Source organism: Ambystoma mexicanum, chromosome 5p, assembly GCF_040938575.1.
Source record: "Ambystoma mexicanum isolate Mex_15411 chromosome 5p, UKY_AmexF1_1, whole genome shotgun sequence".
Taxonomy (NCBI): Eukaryota; Metazoa; Chordata; class Amphibia; order Caudata; family Ambystomatidae; genus Ambystoma; species Ambystoma mexicanum.
Genome location: NC_090930.1, coordinates 457,423,831 through 457,450,985, shown reverse-complemented (window position 1 = coordinate 457,450,985; position 27,155 = coordinate 457,423,831). Strand labels below are relative to the sequence as shown.

The following is a 27,155-nucleotide window of genomic DNA, read 5'->3' as shown; positions in this document are numbered from 1 at the left end:
AGATGACTAAGATATCAATCTTAGTTATCTTGAATATGGTTTTGACTACAAATTGCATAATGGATACCTTCATTAAGTTTGTATAATGTTATACTAGCTTGTGGCACATTTGCTATTTAGAGTTGCAAATTAACAGTTGTAAACCATTAAGCAATTGTACAAAACAATTAAAACTCTTCAATTACATAGAAACATCTTTGCATGTCACATCCTTTCCCTCACCTAAGAGACTAAAAATATGTCAAGATCAGGCAACAATGTCTAATTATCTGAACACAATGTTAATTGTAACAATCTGCAACTATCTGTATTGTTGTTCAAATACACTTAAAATAAAAGAAATGTAATTTCAATTACCAACTTGATTATCCGGTTTTTTGTGATTCAAGAAGCAAAGATATATTACTTTAAAACTCATCAAATGAAAATGAATTATACTAACCTTCAAAAGCTGGCAGTATTTTCCAAACTGAAACAGGTCCTGAACTGGTAAACTGTCCCAAGGAGCATTCCAAGAAAAATAAAGGAAGTCCAGCAAGGGCCAACATGATTGCATATGGAATGAGAAATGCACCTATAACATAAAATGTAATTAAATTGAGAAATGTAGCCACACAAGCATTGATGTTGTATCAGACTTTACTGCATGCAGTTTCTCTCTCCTAGATTATATTTGTAAAATGGGTCAGGTACCTATAGCATGCCTGAGGTATAGCACCGCATAATCCACAAGTGCAGAATTGCCCAGCTGCTTTTACTACACACAAAAACACATTCTGGGGCCTCATCACAGATACTTTGCATTCGTGTGAGTGAAACATTCATCTGTGTTATTTCTCAAAAACTCTTGGCTGTAGCGGTTTGGTCTAACATGGCGACATTAGCCTTGTTGAGATTAAGCGTTTTTCAAAAAGGATTCATTAAGTGCAACTGGTCACGTCTCACCGGATTCCGGGTTTAGCCAAGAATAACCCCCCTGAGCATAAGTATAAAGTATGAATAATCCGGAAAGAGACTGCGCCCCACTGTTCAAAGAGATTATTTTATTTTCCAAAAGTGCCCTCAAGTGATGACACGTTTTTCGGTCTTCCTGAGACCTTTTTCAAATCAGGGCTCTTGCACAAATACAGTGTTTGATTGCGTGTTTCTCAGAATCTCGAGGGGGCCTAGGGGAAACGCGTCCCTACGACGGCATTGCAGAAACTTTGAACTGATGCATGTTTAATACCACAAAGGCAAACATTGTCATAGTTTATACAATTTATTGTTTCAATACATTTTTGCATTAGGGCAATAATTGCCCTACTCGTAGTCATTTACCCTGGTGCATAAATGTAAAGAAATAATAAAGCAATATTACTCAAAATTGCCACCAGTGCATGTGCAATTAGTATTAGGTCAAAAATTGCTTTAGTGAAAAAAACATATTCTTGGTATGGTATGGTAATGTTTATTTGTAAAGCGTCTATGCACAAGGCAGTGTTTCAAAGTGCTCTCAAGGGATGGAACAAGGGGGAAAAAAGAAAGTAATTTAGAGCACTTGAATTGCTGAATGATACAAGTCTGCACACGCAGATTAAGTTCATATAATACAATTAACAGTGTAGATAACAGCATATAGGCCTGACAACGATTTTGACATTTTACCAGGTGCTTTGAGGTGCCACCATGCAAGGATGGGAGAGAGGGAAGATAGACGATCCTCAAGGCATGATACGTTCAGATTGTGCGAATGCACTGACAGTACAGGAGAGGGGAGGGTGTTTGGGGGGGAATCCAAGTACGCTTAGTTAGTCTGAAACTGGGTAAGTGCTGAGACAATGCCATTCTCATTGGTCCTTGACCAAGTGCAGTAGTAATGAGGCAAGTGCAGGCCTGGAGGCAAGCGCAAGAGGACTGGTGGGAGTGCCAGAGACCGGAAAGACTTAGAGCTACACCCAGCGGCCAATCGGCAAACTATGTGGAAAAGGATGGATAGCGGGATAGAGCAGAGAGAGGTTAACAGGGTAGAGGGAGAGAGAAGGAGAAGAGGAAAGCCTTAAGAAGTTTCCAGAATTTAAGGAGTTCAGGCTCAAGATGGAGGATGGCAGGCAGGCTATTACAGAGGGAGGCCCCTGCTGAGGATAAAGATCTCCCTCCAAATCTCTGCTTTAAGAACTAGCTCACTAGCAGAAGGTTGGAGGCAGATGAGTGCAGGGCTCAGGAGGGACAATATGTAGGTAGGCATTGTTTCAGATAGGTAGGTCCCAGGACCCAGAAAGCCTTGTGGACAATGCAGAAGGTCTTGAACTTGCTCCTTGCAGCCACAGGGAACCAGTGGAGGTATTTCATTGGCAGAGAGATGGGGTCCTTGGGTTTGAGGCCAAGGATAGGTCTTGTGGTTCTGTTCTGGATGAGTTGCCGGCGGCGCAAAGCAGAGGCAGGGAGGTTGAGAAAGAGGCTGGTGCAGTAGTCCAGCCTAGAGAGAACCAAGGCTCTGGAGACAGTGAGCTACTGGGGGAAGGTAAGAAAAGGAATAGTACCCCCGAGGAGGTGCAGCTGGTAGCTGGAATTTTTTAGAATTGTCTGAAATGTGAGTGAAGAAGGATAGAGTGGAGTCGAAGATGACCCCAAGGTTTTTTGCCTCGCAGGTGGCTGCGGGCGCAGGGCCAAGGGAGGCCGGCCAGAGTGAGAATGGGAAAGCTGGAGACGGAGTGTGAATGCAAACAATCTCAGTCTTAGCGACGTTGAGGCAGAGGTTGTTTGCAGCACACCATGACTAAATTGCGGACAGACAGTCAGTTATGAGAGAGGTAGGGGAAGTGGCTGAGGGTAGACTGAAGTAGAGTTGTGTGTCATCCACATAAGACTCGAAGTTAGAGATGGAAGTGGCAATCACACGTGCCAGGGCAGTCATGTAGACATTGAAGAGCCAGGGGCATAGGTTAGAACCCTGAGGAACGCTGCAGTTTGAAAGAGTGATACTAGAGAGAAAGTACCCACATTTCACCTAGGATGGGTGGTCATAAAGGAAGGACACTAACCAAGCCAGAGCCTGATCTGTGATTTCCAGGGTGTCACTGAGATGTGCGATCAGGATGTTGTGGTGAAAGGCAGAGGAAAGGTCAAGAAGAATGAGGACAGAGAGAGCGTTACTGTCAAGATGTGTGAGCAGGTCTTCACAGGTGTTCAGAAGAGCAGTTTCCATGCCTTTTGAATGATCTAAAGCCAGACTGGTGAATCAGCATATTCAGTATGGAGGGTGAGCTGAGAGATAGCCAGCTTCTTCAGGAGTTTGCCCAGGAAAGGGGTGATAGAGATGGGGCGGTAGTTTGCAAGAACGGCAGGCTCGGCAGAGAGTTTCTTCAGCAGAGGGTGCACAATGGAGTGCTTAAGAGAAGCAGGGAAAACTCCAGTGGCAAAAGAGAGATTGCAGAGATCAGCCAAGGCTGGAGAAAGAGAGAGTCAATGTTGTCCTTAATGGTTTTGGAAGGACAGGGGTCCATCTGTTCGGATGAGGCCTTCATAGACCAGACTTGTCTTGCGAATTCATCAGGTGTGATGGGAGTGAGAGAAGAGAGGAGAAGCATTGGGGGGCCAAGGGAGGTACCAAAGGTGTTGGTGTATGAAGTGGTGTGGAAGTAAGAGAGGAAAGGATGTCTTGGGTTTTTGCAGTGAAGTTTGCAGCCAGGGCAGAGCAAAGGTCCAGGGTGAGTGTGACAGAAGATAAGGCTTCGGGAGGATTGGCCAGTTCCTTACGGACTCTGAAAAGCTCGGCTGTGTTGCTTGATGCTACAGAGATGCAGGCTTGAATAAAGACTCTTTTCCTGGTGTGGATGCAGAGTCAATATTGCCTTTGAAGGAGGCAGCAGACCAGTTTGACAGAGGGTCCACCGGACACATTCAATTTCTGCTCACACGTCCTACACATGCATTTAAAGGTAGCCAGATCAGAGTCGTACCAAGAGTTGCACTTTTTGGAAGGCTTCAGTCAGACCCTCATGACAGGGGCAAGAGTATGAAGGGTGTTAGAGATAAAGAAATTGAAGTTAGCTAGGGCTGTGTCAGGGTGGGAGTGAGCCACAGGAGTAGGAGGCGGAAAGTAGGTGAAGGCAGCCACTGTCACTCTTTTCATGGGTCTGGTGACATTGAAATTGAGTGGCCACGCCAGGAGTGCCGATGCAAGAGGAGAGCTTCAAGTGTGAAGAGAGAAGAGAGTGGTCAGTGCAAGTCAGAGAGGTAGTGAGAGGGATAGAGAGAGGGATGTCAGTAGAGATGATAACATCCAAAGTGTGGCCTGCTTTGTGCGTGGGGCCAGTAGGTAAGATAGAGAGGGAGAGAGAATCGCATAGGTTGCTCAAAGGTCCTGAGGAGTCAGCAGAGTCCAAATGGATGTTGAGGTCACCCAGCAGGAGGAGTTGAGAGGAGGAGGAGGAGGAGAGTAAAGATTAGGCCAGGTCAGGTCAGCCAATTCCGAGAGGATGCGAGTGGACTGCCCTGGTGGCCTATAGAAGCTTGCCTTGAGGAGAGATGATTTACGAGAGAGGGAGAGCCTGCAAACTAGGCATTCCAAGGAGGAGTGGGCCTGAGTGGGGAATGATAGATGCAGGTATCCATTCCGGGAAGATCAACGCCACTCCTCATCCTGAACACTTGGGCCTGGGCACAGAGAGGATTTTGAAGCCTTCAAGCAGTAGTGTGTCAAATCTTGTGACAGAGCTGTCCTTGAACCATGTGTCTGTGATGGCAAAGACATCAAGATCCATGCGTTCAAGCAGGTTGCAGATGTCAGACAAGTGTTTGACAGAAGAGCTAGAGTTAATCGTGGCAATATGGAGCAGCTTGAATTGAAGCAGGAGACAAGGTAATATACCCAGTCATACAGCCGCTCTCTAGTATCCCAATCCGGGTGGAAGTTTCTTAGAAAATAGCTGAAAGTTAAGTTTGTAATGATTTGTAAAAAAAGGTAAGGCTCACAGTTGCTGTTGTTTTTCAACAATGATTTTTATCTGCCAAAACCATAGTTTTCATGTAAAAAGAGTAGTCACTAATACTGTTTTAGTGAGGAAGAGTTATCCACTGTTAACTCACTGATCAGACTAAGTTATGCCAATACATTTCGAAAAAGGTTTTCCTTCATCAAGGCCAGTCTAATCATAATTCATACAAATTTTAGATATAAACAAACAGTGCAAAATCACATACATAGTTAAAACAAACATCAGGAAAAAAACTAAAATGTAAACGAAAAATTGCACATACCAACAAGTTGTGTTTGTAGAACCAGAGAGGTAGAGGAAAAAAGGAAACCAGAAAAAATCAGTCGTTGTATTAAGCAATTTGTTAGTGTAGCCAGAGATCAAGGAGATAGCCAAATACCTGGGACAGGTAAGTCCAACCTAGTAAACTATATTGAAGCTGTCAAGGTCACAACGAACTGCCCAACCGAATTCAGCGAAGGGTGTATCACTGAAGAGCGGTATCTGGAAGCAGGGAGTTCTATTAGTATTAGTAAACAAACATCCATGGTTTATAAGCGAAGCTAATAGCAAAAAGGGCTTGGAAAAAGCTAACAAAAGGCTCACCATCAGAAGAGAGGGAGCGGAGCAGTTCTCTCGTGGTCTGCCGATCGCAGACTGATTTTGCCGCATCGGAGCGTTGCTAGGCAGCGTTCCTAAATACGGCACGTGATCGCGGTGCGCCCAGAAGAGCGCGCGCTGAGTATTAAGGCTGCAACCAAGCCAATGGGCTTGAACAAGGCAAAAGTAAACATTTGTAGGACCTCCCAGGTTAATACGAGAGAAAGTAGTGCAAAGAAAATTGAAAATTAAAAAATTAAAAAATAAAAAAATCAATAGAAAGGAAAGAAATACTCCAATCAAAAACGTACTGCACATTGGCCAAAGGAATTAGATAAATAAATCCAAACAAAGACTATAATGGAGGGTGACATTCAGGATATTAATAGAAGGATATTGCAAATCGGAATTTCACCAATAGGGTCAGAATTAACACCTGGCTATTCACAACAATTTCTGGTATTAAACCTTGCTGCCAATGGTGTTGTCAAAAAAGACGGCACCTTGGGTCCTGGACAGAAGTCCAGGAAATGCAGCATTCAAATTCAGATCAGAAGTGAATTGTATACTGTTTATCAGTGTGCATGTTTAGTACTATCAGGTGATGGTACCAAAAACAAGGTTAACATTCTTAATAACATCCATATTAAATAAGCCCTGGTTCCACTGTGCTTGAATGTACTTCAACACATATCAGTCAAAACAGAAAGAGTGACATGAGATTACAGAAAACAGTGATAATTAATCTCCTTGTTTAGTCCATTAGGTACTAAACTGCCAAGTTTGTCTATCCAAAAGGTCTCTCTGCGATTAAGGCGTTGACTAAAATCTTCGTGTGGACTGTTCTTTGTTAGTACCTCCAGAATCACAAATCTTATTTGTGTCACACCATGTCCATTTGCAGCCCAATGGCGTGCCACAGCTGAGTTAGTGTTCGCATTTCGGATGCAGGATCGATGTTCACTCCACCTCGTTTTAGCTTTTCTTGTTGACTGTCCGACATAAAATTTACTGCCTGGACATTTAATGCCATAAATAATGTTGGTATTGTCGCAGGTACCAAAAGTCTTAAGCAGAATCTTTTGCCCTGTTCTAGGATGAACGATGGTGTTACCTTTAATAACAAAGTTACAGTAAACACAATGGAGGCAAGGGAATGTACCCGTGCGTTGAGTTGTTGGCCCTTTCGGTGGTGGTTTAGTTTGGACCAGTTCATCTCTCAAGTTCCTACACCGTTGATATTCCGCTGGGACGCGGTACATAGATGACATCTTCGGAATCTGGAAGGGCACCACAGAATCTTTTGAGATCTTCTTTGAATACCTTAATAGCATTGACCAAAGGATCCAGTTCACTAAAGAGATCTCGCATGATACCATCACTTTCCTAGATGTCCAAGTCAGGAAACAAGCAACTTGCTACAGCACTTCACTGTTTCGGAAGACGACGGATCGCAATAATCTTCTGCATCGACTCAGCTTTCACCAGCCCAGCTTGCTCAGAAACCTGCCATTCAGCCAATTACTTCGGGTCAAGAAGATAGTGAGTGACCCCGAGGACTGTATAACACAACAGATGGAGATGAAAGAGAAATTTCTGGCATGGGCTATAAGCAAAACGAACTAGAGATGGCATCTGACAGAGCTAATGCCCTGTCACGAGAGACCCTATTATCAACACAGAACTCCAGAAGCAAAAGAGAATTGAAGTCACCAGTATACGTATCCAAATTGTCTATTCAAAGCAATAAAATTAAGAAAACTATCAAGAGGCATTGGGGGATCTTTAAAAATGACACCAGAGTACAAACTTTGTTCAGCGAAGTACCAGTGTTTGCATATCAACGGAGTAGGAACTTGAGAGATGAACTGGTCCAAACTAAACCACCACCGAAAGGGCCAACAACTCAACGCACGGGTACATTCCCTTGCCTCCATTGTGTTAACTGTAACTTTGTTATTAAAGGTAACACTGTCAATGATCACAGAACAGGGCAAATGATTCTGCATAAGACTTTTGGTACCTGCGACAGTACCAACATTATTTATGGCATTAAATATCCATGCGGTAAATTTTATGTCGGACAGTCGACAAGAACAGCTTAAACGAGGTGGAGTGAACATCGATCCTGCATCCGAAATGCGAACACTAACTCAGCTGTGGCACGCCATTGGGCTGCAAATGGACATGATGTGACACAAATAAGATTTGTGATTCTGGAGGTACTAACAAAGAATAGTCTACATGAAGATTTGAGTCAACGCCTTAATCGCAGAGAGACTTTTTGGATAGACAAACTTGGGAGTTTAGTACCTAATGGACTAAATGAGGAGATTAATTATCACTGTTTTCTGTAATCTCATGTCACTCCTTCTGTTTTGATTGATATGTGTTGAAGTACATTCAAGCACAGTGGAATCAGGGCTTATTTAATATGGATGTTATTAAGAATGTTAACCTTGTTTTTGGTACCATCACCTGATAGTACTAAACATGCACACTGATAAACAGTATACAATTCACTTCTGATCTGAATTTGAATGCTGCATTTCCTGGACTTCTGTCCAGGACCCAAGGTGCCGTCTTTTTTGACAACACCATTGGCAGCAAGGTTTAATACCAGAAATTGTTGTGAATAGCCAGGTGTTTATTCTGACCCTATTGGTGAAATTCCGATTTGCAATATCCTTCTATTCATATCCTGATTGTCACCCTCCATTATATTCTTTGTTTGGATTTATTTATTTAATTCCTTTGGCCAATGAGCAGTACGGTTTTTGATTTGAGTATTTCTTTCCTTTCAATTGATTTTTTTATTTTTTTATTTTTTTATTTTTTAATTTTCAATTTTCTTTGCACTACTTTCTCTCATATTAACCTGGGAGGTCCAACAAATGTTTACTTTTGCCTTGTTCAAGCACATTGGCTTGGTTGAGCCTTAATACTCAGCGCGCGCTCTTCTGGGCGCACCGCGATCACGTGCCGTATTTAGGAATGCTGTCTAGCAACGCTCCGAAAGGGCAAAGTCAGTCTGCGATCGGCAGACCACGAGAGAACTGCTTTGCTCCCTCTCTCCTGACAGTGAGCCTTTTGTTAGCTTTTTCCAAGCCCTTTTTGCTATTAGCTTCGCTTATAAAACCACGGATGTTTGTTTACTAATACTAATAGAACTCCCTGCTTCCAGATACCGCTCTTCAGTGATACACCCTTCACTGAATTCGGTCGGGCAGTTCGTTGTGACCTTGACAGCTTCAATATAGTTTACCACTTTGGACTTACCTGTCCCAGGTATTTGGCTATCTCCTTGATCTATGGCTACACTAACACATTTCTTAATACAACGACTGATTGTTTCTGGTTTCCTTTTTTCCTCTATCTCTCTGCTTCTACAAATACAACTTGTTGGTATGTGCAATTTTTTGTTTACATTTTTGTATTTTTCCTGATGTTTGTTCTAACTATGTATGTGATTTTGCACTGTTTGTTTATATCTAAAATTTGTATGAATTATGATTAGACTGGCCCTGATGAAGGAAAACCTTTTCCGAAATGCATTGGCATAACTTAGTCTGATCAATGAGTTAACAGTGGCGAACTCTTCCTCACTAAGACATTATTAGTGACTACTTTTACAAGAAAACTATGGTTTTGGCAGATAAAAATCATTGTTGAAAAACAACAGCAACTTTGAGCCTTACTTTTTTTACAAATCATTACAAACTTAACTTTCAGCTATTTTCTAAGAAACCTCTATCCGGATTGGGATACTAGAGAGCAGCTATATGACTGGGTATATTACCTTGTCTCCTACTTCAATTGTTCTTTTGGCTTGGGTGTCTCCAAACCTTTTACAGCCTGCTCCTTCACAAAGAATTATTTTGAAAAGACTTGCTTCTAATATTAATTTTGCACACCAATAACAAGTGGATTGATATCTCAGTGGTGCCCACTCATTTTGCTTCCTAATATGGAGCAGCGTGCCATCTTTGAAGGTCTTCCATGGAGGGGCACAGGGGATGGGGGTCCCTCACCTCTTGAGGGTGGCAAGAGGGCCAGTGGGATAGTGGAAGATGGCAGAGGGGCCAAGGCTGACAATGGAGCTGGAACAGTGAGGCAGGGCAAGGGTTCCTGTGCAGAGGAGGAAGAAGGCACAGCGGTTAAGTGAGCCTGTGAAGAGGAGTAGGAAGGCACAGCAGGCAAGGGATCCTGTCCAGCAGGAGAGGTAAGGTTTTAGAGGTGAGGTAGGAGCCTGTCCAACAGAAGAAGGTTGGGTTGGGGGCCCTGAACCATGATGGTTCCATTCAGAAAGACATTAATGATGACCCTGGAAATGGTGAAGAGGTCAAGGAGGACCTCCCAGTGGGTGCCACCATTAATGGGAGAAAAGGCGATAGGAGAGGGAAAGGCAACCATGTGCCGGGTCCATAGATTGGGTGAGGTAACGACATAGAGCATATCTGTGAGAGTCTCTCTGGTGGAAACCGTGTCATAGGTGTTTGCAATAGGAAGGCCTGGGTTGGAGCCCAGTATGTCCTTAAGTTTCTTCCAGCCAGATTTAGTAATAGAAGAGGGGTAGGAAATAGAGAAGCAGTTAGAGAAAATAGGAGAGATAGATAGCGACATAGCTAGCTGCAATGCTGAGGAGGACACTTACCAAGCTGATGTACTGAGGCACATGGGAGGGTGAGGGGTGCAGGGAAAAAACACAGGGGGAGGGGTACAAGGAGGTACGAGAGGGAGGGGGCACTGAGGACAAGGTAGGGCATGCAAGACTTAGTGCCGGATGTACTCAACAGCCACCAATGTTTGTAAAAAGGTAGTAAGAGTTGAGCGCCTAGCAAGAAGCGATTGTAAGAATGCAACAACAGTACACCATCAAATTTTAGCTAAGGCAGAAAGAAACCCAGTGCAGTATGTGGACACCACTCAAGTTTGAGATATTGTTAAGCAGAAAGACCACAGTGCAGCAAGTAAGCTAAAAGACACAGTTCTGAGCCTATCCACTTTGCACAGTAAGCCAATGGGAAAAGGGGTACTGTCAAACAGTAGGAAAGAGGCACACCTAAAAGTGATTTTCAGGCAAGCAGGCACTTTCAAAGCAGGGAGGAGGCACAGCTAAAAACGATTTTCAGGCAAACAGGCACTTTCAGAGCAGGTTGGATGCACAGCTAAAAGCGATTTTCATGTGAAGAAACGCTTAGCGATGGCACAATCAAGAGGGCTGTTCAGTGAAAAAGAACATTGCAGAGCATTTTACTGGCAGGGCAAACCAATTACTGTAGGCTCAGGCTGGAGTAAGGAAAGGCACAGTGGGATGGCGGAAAGGCACAGTGGGATGGCAAAACGTGTCAGCCATGATGTAGAGATACCCACAATGCAGCAATAGTGCGCTCATGTGGTTTTTGGGCTGAATGCAATTTCTGGGCTGCAGTCTTCCAAAGACTTTTTGCATAAGGGCAAAGGAATACAACTAGGGACAACATTGTTCTGGTGCAAAAATGCCTTCAAAGAATGTATGCTTCATTCACAAAGTGTTTTTCAGTGGATGCATCCTGTTGAAACATGTATTTTAATTCAGCCCCTATGTTTTAAGCGCTAGGACAATTTTCGCCCTTGCCCTGGTGACAAAATGTTCATAATACCGCAAATATTCTTTCAATGCATTTTTTCACCAGGGCAATGTTTCTCTGGTAGTGCAGAATCTGTGCTGCGTTTCTCAGCTAGTTTTTGCTCCAATGCCAACTGGCACCAATGCAAGCTTTCTGCAATATGGCCTTATATGTTTTGTGATCCAAGACATTTTTTGCCACAGTGCTTTTTGGACTTGCACCAATGCAGTTTCTATTTTATTGCACATAATCTTACATTCTTGCTCTGGTACAATGTTTGCCCTAGTGCCAACAACATATTCATCATTGTCACACTTCATTTTTCTCATGCCATGAATGCAAAAGCCATACAATTCATGCTATATATATATATATCAATTATAATTGCAGCAAGCATAAACTTTACAAAACTCATCATCAAAACTCGACTACACACATGTCGGGTCTGATTTCACATACATGTTTTGCAATGGGATTTTCTCATTGAAAAATGCTTTTGTAAATCAGGCCCATTATTCCCAATGATTTTGCTTCACCAGGGCAGAGTTTTATACAGAGGGATACAGAATTGTATTAACACAGACACCGAGTTTTCCTATTGCCTACATACAATAAGAGAATGGGCACGATTCACACATTGTTTTCCCATGGGCTACATTCATTAAAAACACTTTGTGAATTATACCCAACATGTTTTGCAATGTACTGCAGGAGTTCTATTTTTTCTTTCAATTTAACTGCATAGCCACCCATCCATCAAGGAATTCACAGCCAGCCAGTAATGGTAACTTCAAATAGCTGAGGACTGGAACAGATCCTGAATAAAGACCTGACCGAGCCATTGGGCCTCATGTAAAATGGTTATCTGTTACATTAAGCAGCCCATTACAATTATTTCCTTCCTTCACAGGATATTTGTCTAAGCAGATGTTTTCTTTGTTGATATCAAGACCCCAACAATGCATGTAATGGGCATCACTGGAAAGAAAGAATGGGTTTTTAAGAAGACAGCTAATGAATTGCATTATCTGCTCTAATTATTGAAGCATTTGTTCTACTTAAAAAAACAAGACTAGAGTTGAACTGAGAAAAACCGCCCGATCACATACATACAAGAGAGCTATATTAAATTGTATGAGTTATTTAATTACTCTTTTATCCATGCTGCTACAAAAGCATAAAGGGTGTCTCTAAATTAGGGAATTTCTTGGAACTCTGAATGTACAGGTCTTATTAATGGCACAGGTCAATTCCGGATATTATAAGAGAAAGACAAATGTAAGCGTCATTTGATCATAATACCTGAGAGGATGTGCACACAACTAAGTGCATCCCATATCAATTGTTAAAATATATTGGGCCAATCAAAACCAATAGTAGGATTGTTGTGGGTGAAGAACACCTCTGGCAAGCTCTGGCCAGTCCAAAAGAATGACCGTGGCAAATGACGCTGCATGGGAGGAGTTTGCTGGATAGTTTAACCAAACACAAACAAAGTAGCAAATGAAGAGAGCCTGCCCCACAGATAAAAAAAAAAGTGGATCAGAGTTCCAACCTATGGAAATTCTCCTTAAGAAAGCCATTTCAGGAGACAGCGGATCACAGAAGCTCTTTTCAAGACAGAAGCAGATTGCTTGAGAGGCATTTGGGAGCCGGTGGGCAGGCTGAAAGGACGAGCTTGCCTGGTGATGCCAATACCAGTTCTGAGGCAAACCAGAAGTTCAACACAATAACCCCAGAGCATACGGATAAATATCCCAAGATTTAATCATAACCCAACATTTTAAAATTCTTGGGGGAACCTAGTTTCAGAAAAGGTCACTAAGGGGTCACTGGGCCTGTAATGAAACGTTGTTGAAGTACATTTGGCAATGTATTATTCTAGAATCCAAAATCACACAGAGCACATTTATCTGTGATGGTAATGAATTATTAGTAATGAATTCCCTTGGTTTCACAGAAGCGAATTATATTTGACTTAGTGAGCACACAGAACAAAATGCCACACATATTTTCAGGGATTAACTTCTTTACCTGTGAAAATCCATAATTAACATAAAAAATGACAACTCCAGAACAGAGTTGTTTCTAGTCCTCAAAGTGGAATGGGAAGGAGGTTAGTTTCTCCCCTTCATTCCAGAGAAGATAATGCCAATTTACATAATCTATGGCTATTTATTTTAAAGAACCTTGAACATACATAGAACGGTTTTGTCTTGTATAGATTATTAATCTCAATGTATATTCATTATATTAACAAACATATATTGCTGATCCCTCTCCTATTTCTGTTTCATAATCTCATGCTGGTTGTACCATTCAATGTAAGTCATTTTGTTCTCCAAAATAAAAGCTTTTACATTCCTGGTAGATATATGCAGATATTTCAATAGATAAACCTGGGTCACTAATACCAGTGTCCATGGTACTTATGTTAAAACTGTTTTTTTAAGGTTATAGCATGTTTGCAATACAAAGTGTTCTTTTTTATTAAACATACATGGTATTCATTAAGCTAAATATCAGCAATGGATCACTTTGTCATTAGACACCAAAGGTTGCTGGTATAAATCAATAAGTGTACAATGGCATTATATTTCCATATTATTGAAATGTTTAATCTGCATTATCTGCTGTTTAAAAAAGAGAAAGTAGTATGTAGTTCCAAGTATTACAGCTATTAAAAGATCCTACGTTTGTCTATAATATCCATTTACAGTTGATTGTGTTTTTAAGTCTGGATGTTAGCGTGATTACAAAAAATAAGTTGGATATTGTAGTTTGATATAAAGACAAGCAAGACATTATCAGGTAGATTGTGTTGCTTTTCACCAACACTGAAAGGTATGGGACCACCTTTCATTTCTTTCTTTCTTTGAAACAAAACGGAACATTAAGATTAAAAAAAGCCTGTTTCTTATCACAGATTTTGAGGTGGTAGTTTTGTGGTGGTGGTTATTAGATCATCGATGTATTATTCCATAAATCAAGGGCACAAAATGTAGTTATATTCCATACATAGAGGGCATTACGCGTGCGTGCGTGCGTGCGTGCGTGCGTGCGTATGTGTGTGTGTGTGTGTCTTCAACTTAGACCATGCCAGCTAGACACTATGGAAGGCTGTGAACTGCTCCTCATTAAACTTACAATGGACTCCAAAACTACAACTAATATTCTTATCATTTATAGAGCGCCTAACAATGTTAACCACCCGGAATATGACATCCCAATTCTCATTACGCCCTTCCTCAAGCCCAACACCAAATTCATTATTCTAGGTGACATCAACCTAGGATTTAATGACATACAAGACCATAAAGGCAGTGCCCTCCACTCTTCTCTTACTGATATGAATTTCACTCAATTAGTGACCTCAACCACACATGCAAAGGGCAGAACACTAGATTGGATACTGATATTAAATGTCTGCCTATCAGTGGACTCCATCACGGCAATTAATTGGTCTGACCACTACTTAATCTGCTTTAAACTAACGACACACGATAAACTCAACCCCCCTTCTATCACACTCTGTCCCATTGAAATAAGAAATACCCGTAATTTTACAGCAGACAGCCTCACCCCTGTCCTGTTGGAGGCCCTCTCAACCCAGACCCCCTCCAACACCAACCCCAGCTGCCTTGCTGACAATTATCACAACTGTCTCAAAACCACTATTGACGCTTTAGCCCCACTCACAAACAAAACACTGCGGTCGGCCAAATGTTCCAACTTCTGGTTCAACAAGGAGCTAGTGGCTCTTCGCACAACAAAAGATCTCTGGAACACATTCATAAAAAATCCCTTTCCTCCGACTCGGTCAAATCTTTCCCCAAGCAAACAAGTGCTACAGCTATTATAGCGCACGAAGCAAACACCCTGAACACCCATATAAATAATGCATCCTCTAACTCCAAATAACTTTTCACCATTCTCAGAGAATTGGAACACCCTGTCCCATTTACTACCCCTATTCATTCTAGCAAAGCCTGGTGTACCCCTATACAGAATGCACTTGCCTCAAAAATAGATATGCTTAAAGACAAAATCTTAGCCAAGAAAGAATTACTAGCCAGCAAAAGCTCACCTCACCCATTTCTGGACACAGACTATTAACGCGTGTTCACAGGTCAGCCAAGACCAGGTTCTGGACACCATAGCCAGGTTAAAACCACCCAATTGCAAAGGAGATTGCTTCCCCGCCCATCCAGTTAAACGTTGCACACTCACGCTAACTCCTATCATTACCAAATTTGTCAATGCTTCCTTTTGCACTAATGTTGTCCCTGTTAGTATTAAATAGCGTGGGTTACCCCACTCCTCAAAAAAACATCACTGGACCCCACTGTATCCACAAATCACCACCCCATAGACACAGTTTCTTTTTTGTTGAAAATAATCAATAAAATTGCCTACTCTCAAATAAAAAAACATCTTGAAGAGAACCACCTCTTAGGAGCCAGACAATCTGGCTCCCGGCTTCGTCATAGTACCGAAACAGCATTATTGGACCTCAAAATCCAGATGGACTCCAAAAGAGACTCTGTTAATCTTTGTATCCTGCTCCTATTAGACCCGTCAGCCGCATTTGATTTGGTGACCCATGACAAATTATGCAGTACCTTCTCATAAAACTTCAAATTCTCACATAAATCTACCCTTTGGGTCAAATCCTTCCTTTCAGAATGTACCTCAAGAGTATCCATTGGAAAGGAAGCTGCAGACCCCATACCAGTCCCCCTAGGGGTACCGCAAGACTCATGCCTCTCGCCCACCCTCTGAAATGCTTACACTAAGCTGTTATTTGCAGCCCTTGATGCTGTGGGTATCATCTACACTAACTTCGCAGATGACACCCAGATTCTCATCCCTATCACTGGTAACCCATAAGCAAGACACAACCACTGTAAACAAGATGTATGCCATAATCCAAAACGGATGGCTACCAATAGCCTGTGTCTCAACAATGAAAACTTAGAGATTCTCATTGTGGGTTCCCCCGCCGATATCACATCCCTCCACTCTGATTATTCATCCATCACCATTGACGGAACACCCATCCCAGTCCTCAAGCAGGTCAAAATGCTGGGCGTCCATTTAGATACTAACCTAACAATGACCAAACATGTCAATGCTCTCTTATCAACCACTTCTTAAACTTCCAAACTTCTCGCCTTTAGCCGTCAATTTCTGACCCTGCAAAATTGTATCACTCTTGCCCATGCTCTCATTTTGTCGAAATTAGATTACTGCAACGTATTACTGCTAGGCTGCTCAAACACAAATCTGGCCAAACTCCAACTGTTGGCTTAAAAGAATATAACCACATCTCCAATACCAGGATAGACGTTCACTGGCTTCCCATTAAAGCCAGAATTATCTTCAAAACACTCTGTATCACCCACAAATTCCTCGCTAAGATGGATCCCACCTACCTTAACAATGCCATTACCCATAAAAAGGCCGCAAGAACATTGAGATCCAACAATAGCACCCTACTCTTTGTCCCACGTTTCAAATTCACGATGGCAGGGGGGAGCGGCTTTCCAGTAATAGCACCCAAATACTGGAATTCCCTCCCTTCGTATACTAGAAATGAGCCATCCCACCAATGGTTTAAGAAGATGTTAAAAACCTGGCTTTTTGACAAATACTAAATCAGTGGCAGGCACTCTTGACTGACTATCTATACAACCCCTGGTTATGCACAATCTATCCCCATTCACCTCTCTCTCCTACCTGTAATTGCATTTGTGGTTTATACTTTCACAGGTAACAAATCTGTACGAATTGTAAGTATATTCCTCAGTGTAATCAGAGAATCAAGCCTGTAACCAACGCCATGCTTTTTTAAAATGTGCAACCCTAAAACATCTCTATAAAATGTAACTATATTTCTCACTGTATCCAGAGATTCAAGCCTTCTGTAACCTACGCCGTAATACCCCCGAGTTTGGGCGTATAACAAATGCAATAAATAAATAAATAAAGTGGTGACACATTCGTTCAAAGATATTATTGATGAATGCACAATCAGACAATCCTCATTACAAATCAGGTGGTCCGGAAATAACAGTGGCGGTAAACCCGCCGCCACTGTTGTTTCCGGACCGCCTGATCCCGACTCCTGCAGGCGGGAGGTGATGTTCCCGCCAGGTTTGACCTGGCGGGTTTAACACTGCCCGCCTGCAGGCGGACGAGGAAACACCGGCAGCATTACGAGATGCTGCCGGTGTTTCCATGATCCCCATTCCCATTGAGTCCCATAGGACTCAATGGGAATGGGGATTAACACCATTCCGCCGCCGTGATTCCCGGAAAACCGGGGTTGTAATGCCCCGGTAATTCCGGGAATCACAGAGGCGGAATGGTAATAGGAGTCCGGCGGTAACCAGCGGTTTTACCGCCTCGGTAACCGCCGGACTCGTAATGAGGCCCAATGTCATGAAGCTAGGATTGGGAAGAATTTCCAATAACCATTGAAGGGTATCTGTAAAAATGCTTTTTGGTGACTGGTCCTTGAAAGTCAGTTGACAGTCTAAAATGTCAATTCGAAACATATATTTTGACGATTGGTCCTGGTAAGGACTGCACTACAGTGCAGTGCTTTATATATATTCTGTCTATCACTTTTACTTTGTGGCAGTGGATGGAATGTGAGGAATAGTTATCTGGCAAGGGTTTAGAAGTCCTGTCTTTTTTAGTTTGTATTAAATAATAAACTGATGTGGATAATTGCATCTCAGTATTGGTCTGCTAACCAGTACCTCTTACCTTAAATTCCATACCAAACACATAGTGGGCACCTTTATCTTTCTGCATCAGTATCCTAATCTGAAACCCTTGCTCTCAGAGACAAAGTGCAGTCTCATAGATCACATGTGCCTTATTTGACAGCTGCTGTGACAGCCAAGTCACGGCAGTACAGCTGTTAGATTTAAGTTTAAATCTCTGTTCAAAATCATAATTAAATAACCACCTGGTGGAAAGATAATCTGAAAATATGGGCATTATCTAATTTGGGATTTTCGTTGGTAGCTCACATAAGTATTAATGCCACCTCTGATTCAACATATGCCAGGGTTATCCCTGTGAACTCAGGCAGCTATATGGGGTGGGGGATAGGTGGATTCAGGGCATTTGCCTCTCTGCATTCCAGTGAATGAGACAAAAGGCAGGATACAAGCCGCTATTGGCTCTCAGGGGGAAAAGGGAACACCCCTATGACAGACCTGGAATCTATGAGCTGGAGAATTTAAAGAGCCAAGTCCATAAAAAAGGCCTGCCTCACACTAGGGGACTGCATACCAGAAATCCTTTGAAGCTGCACTAGATCGATGGAGGTAGGACAGGCCAGGAGCCCAAGTTGGTTTGGGGAAGGATTCCCCATCCTACTTTGCTGTGGCATTTTCTCTCTCTCCTTCCAGACCTTTTCACTTCCTGTGGAACAAGGCACTCTAGGTATAACATCAATAGGCAAGGAGCACTTCTCACAAGGACAGGGTTTGGAGCCCCTAAAGCAGGCTTGCTTTCTTCCAATCCCATGTGGCATATTGACTATTAAATAAGGGGTTTCCCAGCCCTTTGATTCACTTTTGGACCACGCAGAACTTAAGGAAGAATTCATTTGGACCTCTTTGGGAGTGTTGATCTTGCCAAAGCCTTTGAGTTGAAGGAGTGCTCCAAGACAGAGACATGCTCTGCTCCCTGCTCACTTCCAGGGCACAGTGATGGTAACTCTTACTGTGGACCAGGGCTGACCACTCTACTTGAAAACCTTGAGCCCCTTCAATTGTTCTCACTGCATTATAAATGGCATAGCAGATAGGACCCCTGATTTCATTGCATCAAACTGATTGAACCGTATTCAAAACATGGTCACTGCTCCAAAACCAAAGGGACCCACTGGTGCCACTCTTGGAAATCACTGGAATCTCGAACCACTGTTTTGCATCAGTTGAACCGGCTCACTCTGCATCCCACCAAGCAAAGCACATCACCTGCTTGCTTTAAATAACCAGCTCACTGCTATTGACGATATTGAACCACTTCCACTTCGAACATCGCATTGGAACATCCAGATAACAACTTCGAACCACTGGACCTCAATTTGAACCACTGGAGCATCAAATCACTAGTACCACAGAAACAGTTGTTACAATTCTAAACTTTGAAGCGGCCCTGGTAAGCCTTAAACACTGCATCTGAATAGTATTCAGTGGCTGCTTCAAACTGACTCAACCCATATGAACCTGGATGGGCCTGCATCTACAGTACCTCAAATCCTAGTTCGGTATAGGCAAACAACCTAACGTTGGAATCAGATTCTTTCAAGTGACCCTGCCCTCCTGGCCATGTAATATATAATGTAATATATATATATATATATATATATGTGTGTATATATATATATATATATATATATATATATATATATATATATATATATATATATATATATATATTATATAGGTAGTGGCTGTGTAGTTATGGTTAAATTGCTAATCCCATAGGAAGAGCACTTTTTGGGCGGCTTATAACTTCACTCCTCCTGGACGAATCCTCACCAAACTTTGCAAAAATAAGTATATGGCCCACTCTACATTTATTTGCAAAGTTTGGTGAGGTTTGGTACAGGGGGGCAAAGTTATAGGAGGGGCCCAAAATTTCTTTAGAATGAATGGGGAAAAAACTTTACTCGGATTTTCACCAAATTTGCAGCAGGAGCAGTGGCTTGGCCCCCAAAGCGTGCTTTTGTAATTTTGATGAACATTTGGCCAGTAGTTTTTTTTTAAAACGACTAAAAAGTAGGTCACAAAAAATGTGTGATATCTAGGTCCGCTCCGCGGACACACTTCCCTGTTTGCTCCGTGGACAGGACACTGATTGGCTAATCGACTTGCGTCATGTCCGCGGACATGGGACGTGTTCGCTGATTCGTTGGGGTGAAACGTGAGGTGCGTCGGATTGTTTCGATGCGCCCGCCATCTTGGATCCGTGTTTGGTGTTTGCAGACATTGCGGTAAAAACAAATTAAAAAACACAACATTGCACTTTGTCAAACCTATCAAATAATGTCTGGGGAGGTGAGGGGTGATGAGGATGGGATGGGATATGGCTGCAAGAAGCAAAAGATGGGTGTTTTTTTGTCGCGAAAGTCACACGGTACATTTGAAGGTGTTTCACAATATGTGCCTAAAGTATAGGTGAAAGAGATTGCATTTTCGCATTCATGGGATGGAGATGTATAATTATGGAATTGTGGACTTGTAAACATAGATTGTTGCTTCTGCAGTCTGCAACCCCAACCATACCTTGTGGTATTACAGAGTAATACTACATTCCGAATGCCCGTTGCTTTATATTGTTTATATTGGTTGCCCAATATTTATTAATAGTAAATAGAAGCAATTTCAGGTTATTTTACAATCTTAGTTAAAACGCTTGATGTTTATAAATTGATGTGTTGGTGGTACACCCAGAGCACGGCAAATAAAGGGCTATTCATGTCTGTGTTAAAATGTAATTAAAATAATAATGGAGTCAGACTGGCGCCCCCTAGAGCCTGGCACCTCAGGCAGCCAACTGCAGTGCCCTATGCACGCGGATCAGAATAACAGTTCTCATGGATGCGGTGAGGCAAGTTGTTGCAAAGTAAGAATGTATTTTGATTCTGAGTGAAGGTCACCAGCTTTGAATTTTTGATTGCGAGCTAAAGAAGCCCATGCATCGGACACACAGTATAAGGTTCAATTGTTTTTTGACCTTGAGAGAAAGGGACCATTCAGAAAGGAATTGAATGAATTGAGGTTTGTAATAATGAAGATATGATAAGGTTATGCATTCCAAAAGTAGGCTAAGGAACATGTAAATTCAGTTTATGAAGAATCGTTGGTGCGAACGCAGCGTGCGTTATGGTCTGAGTTACGGCCATAGAATGGAAATGGTGAATATAATGTAAATTTGATTTTCGACGATTGTATAACCGAACAAGCATTAAGTTATTATTATATGAACATTGTTTCTGGGTTACATTGTATTTGTTTGTTCTGTGGCATATTGCTATGAAATGCAAGTACAACCTTTGTGTGTAGTAGTCTTTCTAATGGCATTGAGGTGCATGTAGACCACCACTTGCTTCCCCCAGGTTCAACGCTAATATTTCATTAAAATGTCGTATATGACCATCTCGAATTGTGTACCACTTCCCATGTTGTTTTCTCTCTGTTGAGATTGTTTCATGTCTGTGCTTATCGTTAGTTTAAACTCTATGCTGAATTAATAAGTCAATAGCTAAATTGTATTAAAGATTGGCTAGTGAGACATATTTCTGTTATGTTTTTGAAACAGGTACATTCTGCCATTCTGCGATTTTCATAGATTCCAGATGCCAACTGACGGTTTTTTTAACCGGCAGCTAAACATAGTTGTGAACTCCTGGATCACAGTGACTCTTTTTTGGGACGATCGCCAAGGGCCGATATGCCCTTATGCTGTACTAGTGATTAGGAGCAACATAACATCCTTTACGGTGGTCTAGCCCCAAGTTGATGCAGAAATGTAAAGGCTTATAAATGAGGTGTCATTACACTTCTTTTGGCAAACTGATAATAGATCTACATATAAATGTTTTTGCCAAGTTTGGTGGGATTCTGTCAAGCGGGAGCAAAATTAGAGGGGGGGTCCCAAAATAATGTAAGGGCTCATAAATGTGGTGCCATTTGAGAAATGTAAACAAAGGTTTGCAAAAAGAGTATAGATCTAGATATAAATGTTTTTGTAAAGTCTGAATGGATTTTGTGAAGTGGGGGTTGCTTATATGACGATTGTATGTGCATTTATTTTACACTTTTGAAAAAATAAAACGTGGGTGGATTTCCAGCAAACTTGCATACGGCGCATTGGTAAGGATCTACAAGCATGGTTTTACAAATGTGGCAGTGTTTTATAGCTTTAGTGACTGAGGGGTAGCCTGTGGCCATGTGCAGTGGCCAGAATGTCTGGGTCATGGAATAAGGTCATGATCCGGACAATCTGGCTACTGGCCATGACCAAAAGGGACAAAAAATAGCATTAACTTGGCCATGTCCACCTGGGACTGGTTTTGTGGTAATGTTATTTGAAATTAGGATAGATTTGAAAGGGAAGAAATATGTGCTTGTGGTAATACGGTCATAAGGTTTTCAACAACAACGCGCACCTGTTTGACACCCCCGCGGAGGCTATTGAATGGATGGACGGGAAGCAGCTTCCAGACTACGATGCGAGAGACCGCAAATCACGGCAATCAGCAAACTGAGAGATTACTCGGAACCTAAATGAACATGCACACACGGGGAGGAGCTATAAGAAAAAACTAAACATGCATCAAGGAACAGCAAGTTAGATCCTAAGAGGAGCTACACCAAACAAGGACAGCATCTACAAGACAACAGCCTAAGCAACGTCTTCTGCCCCCGGAAGGTATTAGGTTATATCGTAAACCCGCCCGTAGGGCACCAAGAGACCACCAAGAGGTCAAATGGAGCGGAAACGGGATAGTCAGAACGGGGGGAACCCCGCTGAACATGTTATGTTACAGGGAAGTTTAAAGTTTGACAAACTATGCAGGCGATTCCTGTGGCAAAGTGGGTGACATAGAGTGGCACTGGAGGTGTTGCAAAGACCCTACAACAGAGGAGGCCTACAAATCCCCAACTTCGAATTATATTACCTAGTGGGTCAACTGAAGCATGTAATTCAGTTGGCGGACAAAACCACAACAGACTCCCGCCTCTTGCAACCAGCCATCCCTCACATGCTACTCAGAGACCTATTCTGGGCCCCAGACAGAGTAAATAAACACTAACCATACCTAATGAAGCTTGGAATCCAGATCTGGAAAAGAGCCTGCAAAGTTATAGAGGCAACCGACCCATACTCACCTCAAATACCGATTGCTGCTATCATGGCGGACAGACCGGGGGGCCTAAAAGAGATAAGAAACACTTGAGAAACCTGTAGGGTTGCCACACTTGGCGACCTTGCAAATGATCGGGGCGCTCTAGCATTCATTGAGCTAGATGAGACCACGGGACTACCAGTGGGGCAGTTTCTACTCCACGGAGCGGTCACTAGGAAGCTCGCAAACAAATGGCCTGAGATAGAGAACCTCGAAACTGGACATGATACAATTGAGAACATGTTAAACGCTGCTGAAGGTGGACACGAAACATCAAGACTCTACAAATCATTGTTAGACAGTGTAACAAAGCAGGACCTCAAGGGCAAGGCCAAATGGGAGCAGGAGTGGGGCTAGCAATTCGAGGTCAAGGAATGCGAAACGATAACTCATTACCATAAAAAGTGTCCAGGAATGCCCAGCTGCAGCTCATACAGTTTTATATCACTAACAGGGCGTACCTTACACCTGAAGTTATCGCCAAATTTAAAGGAGCGAGAACAACAGATTGCCCCAAATGCAATGAACCCAGTGTGGGGATGACCCACATGTTTGGGAATGCCAGACCATACAATCCTTCTGGACGCAGGTCGCAGCGAAGGATGCTGCGGCTGACCTCACCTTGGATGTACAGTCACCTGAATCGTGCATACTGGGCAGATACAGAAAAAGCAAAAAAAACAAACAGGGTAAAAGACCTGATGTAAATCTTAGCCAAAAGACGCATTGCTATGGGGTGAAAATCTCCCAGAGCCCCCAGCGCAGCGTTGTGGTGGGAGGACTTACGCAAATGGACAGCAGCAGAAACGGGTGCATGGGAAAACGCACAAAGAGAACAGAGACTGGACATCAGTGAGGACCTATAACAATGGGTGGTGCTTACGGTGTCGCTATTTCATCAAACAGAACCTGCTTCTGCCTCTGATGGTACCGGCAGCCCTTAGGGCCTCCCGGAATGGGATAACTTGTTTAGGAACTGAGGTCTTGGGAAAGTTGGGAGTGGTGGGGGGGGGCGCATAGATCCTTAAATGATGCAATAATGATGATAACTGTTGTGTTGTTACATAACCAATCAAAACATTAATATATATATATATATATATATATATATATATATATATATATATATATATATTACATGGCCTGCGGCAGTGGCCATGTAGTTATGGTTCAGTTGCTAAACCCATAGGCAGAGCACTTTTTGGGCGGCTTATAACTTTGCTCCCAGTGGACAAATCCTGACCAGACTTTGCAAACCTCTAATCGACCCATGAGATCAGCCAACGCCTTCACCCTTGAGATTCCTAGGGGCAAACTGAACACAGCCGGCGGCTCCAGCTTCCAAGTTACGTCTGCCCAATCCTGGAACAAACTCCCACTTGAGCTCAGAACCGACCAACCCTACCCTTCATTCAGGTGAAAACTTCTAGCATGGCTATGGACCAATGATGCCTAAACCCAGCGCCAGAGGTGTCTCCCATACCCAGCCAGTGCACCATACCTCCCGCCAACTGCATATATGCCATCCTACCTCCAGCAGATACTCTACCTACTTCTCTCAGCAACCTGATCACCTACTGTAACAAGTGAACTGATGACTATGCCTGTATTATAACTTGTATGTAATCCTGTTTTGTATATAAATACTGTGTATGTAAATTGTGTATATTTATAACACTGTGTAACTAAACTGATAAGTATCCTTGTAATGCTTGTGCCCAACTACCTTCGGGTCTCGGCTGCGCCATATCAAATAAGCAAACATATGGCCCTCTCTGAATTTCTTTGCAAAGTTTGGTGAGATTTCATCCAGAGGGGGCAATGTTATAGGGGGGTCTCAAATTTTCATAGACATAATGGGAAACAACTTTGCTCACGGCTACAGCCCAAACCGCTGGACGGATTTTCACCAAATTTGTGACAGGAGCGGCGGCTTGGTCCCAAAAGCGTGCTTTTGTTAATTTTGTGTAAATCCCTCCAGTAGTTTTTTTTAAACGACCAAAATGTAAGTAAAAATAATTATTGATATCTGTATCTGCTCCGCGGACACACTTCCTGTTCGCTCCGTGGACAGCACACCTATTGGTTAATCGGCTTGTGTCATGTCCGCGGACACACAACGTGTTCTCTGATTGGCTGGGATGAAGCATGAGGAGCGTCAGATTTTTGGAAACGCCCGCCATCTTGGATTCACGGACAGCAGGCGGTGTCCGCAGACATCACAATAAAAATATACTAAAAAACACAACATTGCACTTGTCAAACTTATCAAATAATCTCTGAGAAGGTGAGGGGTGATGATGATGAGATGGGATATGGCAGCAAGAAGCAAAAAAACAGGTGGTGGATTTCCAGCAAACTTTTGTAAGGAGCATTGGCAAGGAGCTGAAAGCATGGTTTTGCAAATGTGCCCGTGTTTTATTTTTTGACAAGTGTTATAATGTAAGTACAAAAAATAGTGATATATCTTTGGTGACTGAGGTGTAGCCTGTGGCTATGGGCAGTGGCCAGATTGTCCAGGTCATTGAAAAAGGTCATGATCCGGACAATCTTTTCTACTGGCCATGACCAGGAGGACAACACATGGGGTTAAAGTGGCCATATCCACCTGGGACTGGCTTTGTGGTGAAGTTATTCTAAATTGGGATAGATTTGAAAGGGAAGAAAAATGTGCTCTTGGTAATATGGTCATAGGGTACTGTTTTCGCCTTCTACAGGCTTCCATGAAAAGCGAAGAGGGGTACTGAATGGAATCCTGCCTTCCCTTTCCATGGTGGTCATTTTGGAAAAGGGTTTTCCTTCCTACACCTGGATGGCTCAGGCGTCCCGATGCAGGAAGAAAAAATCTTTTTTTTAGCACCCCGGGCTCCTGGCCTTCATCCCCCATTAGAGGGGCTGGAATGGGGGGATAATGGTCCAGAGACCGCATTATCCACCCTTGCTTCGCTTGGGCTGATAACTGGGGCTGCCGGGCCGGTATCCACCGTTCCAGTCCCTTGAACGGAGGATGAACGCCACAATATTCCAAGTTAGCATAACACAAAATCCAAATGGAAATGTTGGAAAATCTTATTGAGTCTATGTACTGTACTGAGAAATATAAAGTAGATGGAGTCTATACGTTTTTTTTTAGTTCTATTTTTTAACTGTGAAAGGTGGTTCCTAAAGGAATATTTCTTTTGTTGTTTTTGGATGTATTTATTCTTTTGGCAGGAGAGCTAAGAATGAAATGTGGGGAGGAAATGAGGGAAGAGACACCAAACACTAATATGGAGGGGCGGGTGGACAGGGGAAAATGTTGCGCGTGTGTTATTTCTAATCTAGGGGGTAGTGTTTCTCATGCTTCTTGATTACAGCTGAGGCCATTTTAAGATAAATAGCAGTTTTGCTAAATGTATGTACTGGGTACTAGATTGTTAATGGATAATGAGTAGGAATAGGTGTTGGAGCTGTTCAAGGGAAATGTTGAAGTTAAAAGTTCCTAGATCAGTAGAAAATGCAGTTCCGAACTGTCTGCGAACCAGCGTATGTTCATCTGCCACTGTCTGGAAGGTCCGCAATGAAGTCAGATGTTCGTAGATGTCCATGGATGTAAAACTAATTGAAATAGTTGCAAAAAGTGTATAGAGGTGTTAAAATGATTCTAGAAGGTGGGAAATGGCAGAGTTTGAAAGGTTTGTATTAGTGCAAATTAACCAAAACGTCCCTTTTAACAAAGTTTTGTCATTGAAAAAAAAAATAAATAAAAAAAAAAAATATATATATATATATATATATATATATATATATATATATATATATATATATATATGCTTCAGTTTGCTTCTACCGTGTTGTCCAAGGGTTGAATAGAATGTTGATGTTAATCCCAAAGACCACAATGAGTTGATAAGGCTAACCAAGTCATGTATTTCGTATATTTGAGAGCTTTTGTGGAAAATTGCCTTCGTCTTACAAGACAGTTCTACTTTATATATAGCTTAACCAACCCAAGAAAGCTATTTCTCAAGAAAGCAAACAACTGCATAGCTGGTTTCAACCTTATTA

General features: G+C 42.4%; 1 protein-coding gene across 1 annotated transcript in view; it reads right to left on the bottom strand.

Annotated features, from left to right (window-relative positions):
* The window catches only part of LOC138481014 (sodium- and chloride-dependent neutral and basic amino acid transporter B(0+)-like), a 94,419-nt gene that overhangs the window by 49,329 nt on the left and 17,935 nt on the right, over positions 1-27,155 (bottom strand). The window contains exon 3 of the mRNA XM_069612861.1: positions 443-574. Within this exon, the coding sequence (XP_069468962.1) occupies positions 443-574 (132 nt within the window). The remainder of the gene's footprint in view (positions 1-442; positions 575-27,155) is intronic.